This window comes from Hordeum vulgare, chromosome 2H, assembly GCF_904849725.1.
Source record: "Hordeum vulgare subsp. vulgare chromosome 2H, MorexV3_pseudomolecules_assembly, whole genome shotgun sequence".
Taxonomy (NCBI): Eukaryota; Viridiplantae; Streptophyta; class Magnoliopsida; order Poales; family Poaceae; genus Hordeum; species Hordeum vulgare.
In genome coordinates, this window is record NC_058519.1 from 24,386,544 (window position 1) to 24,392,510 (window position 5,967).

The window sequence follows — 5,967 nt, forward strand, 5'->3', positions numbered from 1 at the left end:
TATCTTTTAAATTTGAATACAACATGGTACGATCGCGTACACACGCCCGCTCGAAACGTATGCACGCACACCATACCACACGAGCTGCATACATACACGCACATTCACAAGCGGTTTTGCGATCATGATCATCATTCCATAATAGGGGAATAAAAGAGTAGCATCTGGCTCAAGGCAGCTGTTCATGACCGTGCATTTTTTAAGGGATTAAAATGGAGTAGATATGTGATACTTGCAACGTATGAGCATATGATAATAAGGTTGGTGCTGTATGCATGGTTCCCTAATAAAAAACTCGACCACTATTATTCCATACAAATACAACGTCCCTAAGTTAATTACGTTCAATTAACATGTGCATGCCTTATACGGTGTCGCCACTAGGTGCAGCGGGTTTTTCCTCCTTGAAGTTAAGGCAACCACCATCTCCATGTCCAGCTCCCTGGGTTGCGCTCCCGCAGGGAGGCTCCAATCAAAGTAGTAGAGAAGTCGTGCCACCATGATCTCCAACACGGCAACCCCAAAGGTATCACCAGGGCAGACTCTTCTCCCGCTCCCAAACGGCAAGTAGTCGAACCGTGAGCCTTTGTATGTCGCCGTGCCATCCTCGAACCGCTCCGGCCTGAACTCCTCCGGCTCATGCCAGCTCTCGGGGTTCCTACCCAACGCCCACGCATTCACCATAACCCTGGTGCCCTCCGTGACCTCAAACCCGCCGACGTCGCAAGTCTCTCGGCAGACACGGGGGATCAACAGAGGCAGCACTGGGTTTAGCCTCATGCTCTCCTTGATCACCATCTTGGTGTAGTGTAGATCCACCATGTGTCCCTCGTGGTCTTGGGAGCTCTTACCGTCCAATGTGCGCCGCACCTCAGCCTGGGCTTTGATCATCACCTCCGGGTTCCTCATGAGGTCTGACATGACCCACTCTGCCGCCGACGATGTAGTCTCGGTCCCGGCTGTGAACATATCCTACACAACACAAAGTAGACGACATTCATGCAGGAGCAAAGACAATGGAATATACATAGTAAACTACTTTTTCTGTATCTAAATAATTATGGATTTGACTACATAGCCGCCGCATCCTCGTCCTGCCAATGCGGCGGCTACTAATGAATAATCACTCGCAATAGCGTGTCTCGTTGTGAGCTCATAGAATATAAAAAGAAGCTGCATGCACTGGCAGACTATCGCAAAGGTGCAGGGCAGGCATGCATACTCCAAAAAGTCAGGGGACCGACACTAAACTAGTGTCCTGTGCTGCAATACAAAGGAATAGGGTCCTCAAATCCTTCCTGGAACGTTGCATGCAACTATCAAATATCACTATTTTTTCTCCTTGACCCTAAACTGGTAAGTTGTTCTTGGTTGCCAGGTTTAAACTTCTTACTACATTACAAGTAGTTAAGTTTAAAATGTCAGTTCCCAAAATTACGAACTACTTAGTTGCCAAAATTTAAACATCTTAATTGTCAGATTGTAGGTACTTAGTTTCCTGTCCATAAAAAATAGATGTCAAATTTACATGTACTTAGTTGTCATATTACAAAGTGATTAGTTGTCATATTCAAACATATTTAGAAAATTACACAACTACTTAGATGCCAAAATTTGGAAAACACTAGCTGTGAGATTGTAGGTACTTAGTTACCTGTTTTTTCAAATTAGATGTCGAATTTACAAATACTTAGTTGTCATATTACAAAGTGTTTTAGTTATCATATTCAAACATTCTTAGCGAAATTACACAACTACTTAGTTGCCAAAATTTGAAAAACACTTAACTCTCAGATTATGTGTACTTGGTTGCATGTTTTCAAACCTAGGTGCCCAAAAATACAGCTTAGCTGTCAAGTTTTGGCAAATTACAAGTACTTAATTGCAGGTTTAAACATGTTTAAATTTTACAGTATTGTTGCCAGAATAAAACATGCTTAGTAGTCATATACTAGTAAGTAACTAATCACTAATGAAACCTGGTAATTAAACTTGACTCATTTCAGATGTGTGTGTTAGAGAGAAAGAGTAGATGTGCTAGTTGAAAAAAAGCACCGCCATAAGCAATGGGAGCATCACCTCACGTCACTGTAGCGCACAGCAAAACGCCGGTGTAACATCACGTCAATATACATATAGCTTACAACAAAATGTCAGTGTAGCACTAATTTCCTGACATATGCACATGCAACTTTTTCCATGTAACATGACGGATAACGCCCCCCGGGGGTCCGCGCGCGATCGCAACCCGCCGCACTTGTGTAATATAGATTTTCTCAATTATTATACTTCCTCCGTTTCTAAATATAAGTCTTATTAGATATTTCACTAGTAGACTACATACGGATGTATATAGACATATTTTAGAATGTAGATTCACTCATTTTGCTCCGTATGTAGACTTCTAATGAAATCTTTTAAAAGACTTATATTTAGGAACGGAGGGAGTACGAGTATACGGGAAGAACTAGTTTATTTCTCTACAACTATTATTATTTAGATAGGGAAGGAGTAGAAAATTCAATCACTTGTTACTTAATTACCATGATAATTGCCTTGACGTTATCCAGTTCCATCGGGACGGAGATGGAGTCGATCTCCCCCTTGTCCCTGATGCTAAGCAGAGAGCCGAGGACGTGATCACCTGGCCGCATCTCAGACTGAGAGATGATCTTGTCGAGGAGCTCGTCCTGCTGCCGGCGGGCTCGCCATAGCCGGCCTCTCAGCCCGGTGACCACGTCGAGGAACCACAGCGAAGGGAAGAGGTCCCCGACGCAGAGCCCCGTGCCGAGCTTGAGCACCTCATCCATCACCGCCAGGAACTGCTCCTGGAGCTCCGAGCTGCACACCTCCCCGAACGCCGTCTTGGCGGTTATGGAGTTGGAGCACAGCACCAGCAGCCTGCGGAGGCTGAACGGCTTGCCGCCCCTGCTTGCCTCGCCAACGCCGGCAACGAGGGACATGGTCTCGCCGTCCCTCACCGCCCAAAACTGCCTCACCTTCCGCTCGCTCAGGAGCTCCGCCGCGCAGATCTTGCGCAGCGCCCGCCAGTACGCGCCATACGGCGCGAAGGCCATGTCGAGGTTCCCGTACAGACTGATCTCCGACATGAGGACTCTCGGCCTCGACGCGAATGCAGCATCCTTGTCCCGGAGCACCTCCCGCGCCGCCGCCGGCGACGACACCACCACCGCGTCGACCTGCCCCAGCCGAAGGTACATCACCGGCCCGTGCTTCCTGGCCAGGTCCCGGAGGACGACGGGCAGCTTTGACGTCATGATCTGATGGAGGTTTCCGATCAAGGGCAGACGCCATGGCCCAGGAGGCTGCCGCCGCTTCTTCTTGGAACCTGGTGGTGCTAGTTGGCGGCTAATAAGCAAGGTAAGAACAAGAATCAACACTGCTGAAACGACGAACAAGGAGAGGGTGGCTCCGGTTATTAGCTCCATGATGAGGATGCTTTGATTGATTGATTGATGCAACTAGCTAGCTACGAGAGGCTCGACTTGGAAGGAGTTCCACAACCGCCGGTCCAGTGGTATATATTTATGAGAAAGGTGTGACAGCATCAGGGTGCCTAGACACTCCTTATGAACAGTAAAAATAAAAGAAATAGAAAATAAAATTAAAAAAATCTAAAAATTACAGTATCAAAGATGATCAAACTTTACAGCATCAAAGAAACACCTATAGGCAGGAAAGGGACACTATTGAAAGCTGACGATGATGTTGTTGTTGTGTTGCGTTTGCCGGTAAGCATGACACGTGCAGACAAGGGTGTCCCGGGCCGCATTGGTGGCCATCTTTCATCCAAAAACGTAGAACAAATAGATACAAATTTGTCACGGTCACAAAAATGTAGAGCACAGTGTGTGGTTCGTCTGTCTGCTGGCCTCTGTGGAGATACTATTATCTCACATGGGTCATGGGTGCTAGATAAAATATCATGCTCCTTCCTTCTGAAGCTTCATGTCATGTAGTGTATTGGGCGGGCCATCATCTTTGAAGCAGCGACTGATCAGTTTGCCTAACTGATTAAAATGGGATGTTTGCCTCAAGAGTATATGGACCGCATAAGGAATGCTAAAGATTCCAGATATACATTCCAACAAAATAAAAAAAAATATTCCAGAGATACCCAGCAGTTGATGGGCCTTTTTGGTGTTCATCAGGGGCGCGAACACACCTTGTGGTACCAGCAGTTCGTCAGAGTCGAAACTGGAATGGACACATTGCTTGCAGATTCAGTCACCCTCTTCTTAATCGGCGATTCGAACAATGTGGGTCTTCACTGATCTTAAACTTCCTCCCGAAGTTGCGGGAATAGGAGGGATCCAACATATGTTGTTTCAAACACCTTTTCATATCTCTCTCTAATAATAAAGCAAATAAAGTTTTTGATCGTCCGTTATGAAAATTATCCTTAAAGTTTGCATAAATTACCCACCATGCCGCCACCGGTAAGTAATAGAAAACGTTTCACAAAGCAAAAAATCTTGGACTGGGCCGGCCCATGTAAAACCTCCTATATTACGCTCTGCACGCTGGAAGAATATCCAGCACACCGTATGAGCCGGCCCACGCACAGGCGCCTGCTTTTAGTTTCGTTTATTTATTTATTTTCGGTTCTGTTTTATTTTTTTATTTTAAATAATTTAGAACTTCAAATAATCTTTAAAATTTTAATAAACTGAAAATTATAAATCAACATATTTAAAAAATAAAATGTTTGTGACTTCAAAAACTGCCCGGAGTTTTGTATAAAATGCTCGCATATACAATAAAATGTTGCAATTTTAGAAAACAAATTGTACAATAAGAAAAGTCCATGATTTCAAATACAATTCCATGTATTCAAAATTATTAAAGGCATTTAACAGAATGCTTTCTAATTGAAAATATGTTAATGCATTAATAAATGTCCTAAAATTTCAAAAATAGCTAATGCCTGTTTTGATAGTTTCTTTTTTTATTTAAAATTTTCCATTCCATTTTTGTTTATTTCTTATTTAAATAATTTAGAATTACATAAACTTTTGCATATTAAAAAATAGGAATTTTGAAATAAAATGCTGACGAAAACATAATGTCCATGAATTTAATAAATATATTACTGATTTATAACAATGTCCATGAATTTAATAAATATATTACTGATTTATAAAAATGTTTGTTTATTTAGAAAAACTTCATGCATTTCAAGAAATGTTTGTAAATTTAAAATAAAATCCTGCAATATAAAAACTTATGTTCGCCTTTTCTTGAATTGGTCGCCAATTCAAAAGAAAATATTTAAACCCGTTCGAAATATAAAAAACATTCATGATTTTTTATAAATGTTTGTAAATTGTAAAAAATGTTCTCGATTTTAAAATTGTTCCCATATTTGTAAAATTGTTCATGAAAGATCTAATGTATGTAGTTAAACATTAATGCTTCCAAGTCTTTGTGATAATATAACTTTGTGAATTTTGAAGAATTAACTGTTGGATGGATGGAATTATTATTGTATGTTTTCTAAATTTTTTTATTAAAATTCAGAATAAATCTTTGAGTTACCAAGATTTTTGACAACCATGATATATATTTTTTGAAAATGTAAAGATTGCTTTAACTTGTGAATAAATTTAAAAGAAAAAACATTTTCTTGCATTTGTGTATAAAATTTCAAAATCAAGCGATGATATGTGAACATAATGTGGTCACCGTCATTGGAGATTATGTTTTTTTCCGTGGCAACGCATTTCATATTATAAAAAAAGCACCCTTTCATCGGAAAAAAAAGCACCCAGGATCATAAGGGGCCTCTGACAGAATTCCATCAAAGCTTCCAAAAACCACTAGTTTCACCCTGTGTTGCTCTCGATAGGAGTATAGGACTGCCTAAAACTTGACGGTTCTCCAGATCGGTCCATAAACCTGAGTGGCGGAGGTAGTTTATATACTTCCACAAACACCATACAATGG

The 5,967-nt window shown here is 41.5% G+C and overlaps 1 protein-coding gene across 1 annotated transcript; it reads right to left on the reverse strand.

Annotated features, from left to right (window-relative positions):
* Positions 1 to 226: 226 nt before the first annotated feature.
* LOC123429332 (9-beta-pimara-7,15-diene oxidase-like) lies at positions 227 to 3,557 on the reverse strand. Its single transcript, XM_045113385.1, has 2 exons — positions 2,544 to 3,557; positions 227 to 972 (listed from the first exon to the last, which is right to left on the reverse strand). Exons 1-2 carry the CDS (start codon positions 3,447 to 3,449, stop codon positions 349 to 351), a joined length of 1,530 nt encoding a protein of 509 aa, XP_044969320.1. The 5' UTR covers positions 3,450 to 3,557; the 3' UTR covers positions 227 to 348.
* Positions 3,558 to 5,967: the final 2,410 nt, after the last annotated feature.

Excerpts from the sequence above, each read along its gene's own strand:
- LOC123429332 (XM_045113385.1), bottom strand. The coding sequence starts at position 3,449 with ATGGAGCTAATAACCGGAGCCACCCTCTCCTTGTTCGTCGTTTCAGCA. Across the intron at positions 973-2,543 it reads ACGTCAAGGCAATTATCATG|GATATGTTCACAGCCGGGAC; the intron begins GTAATTAAGTAA and ends TGTGTTGTGTAG.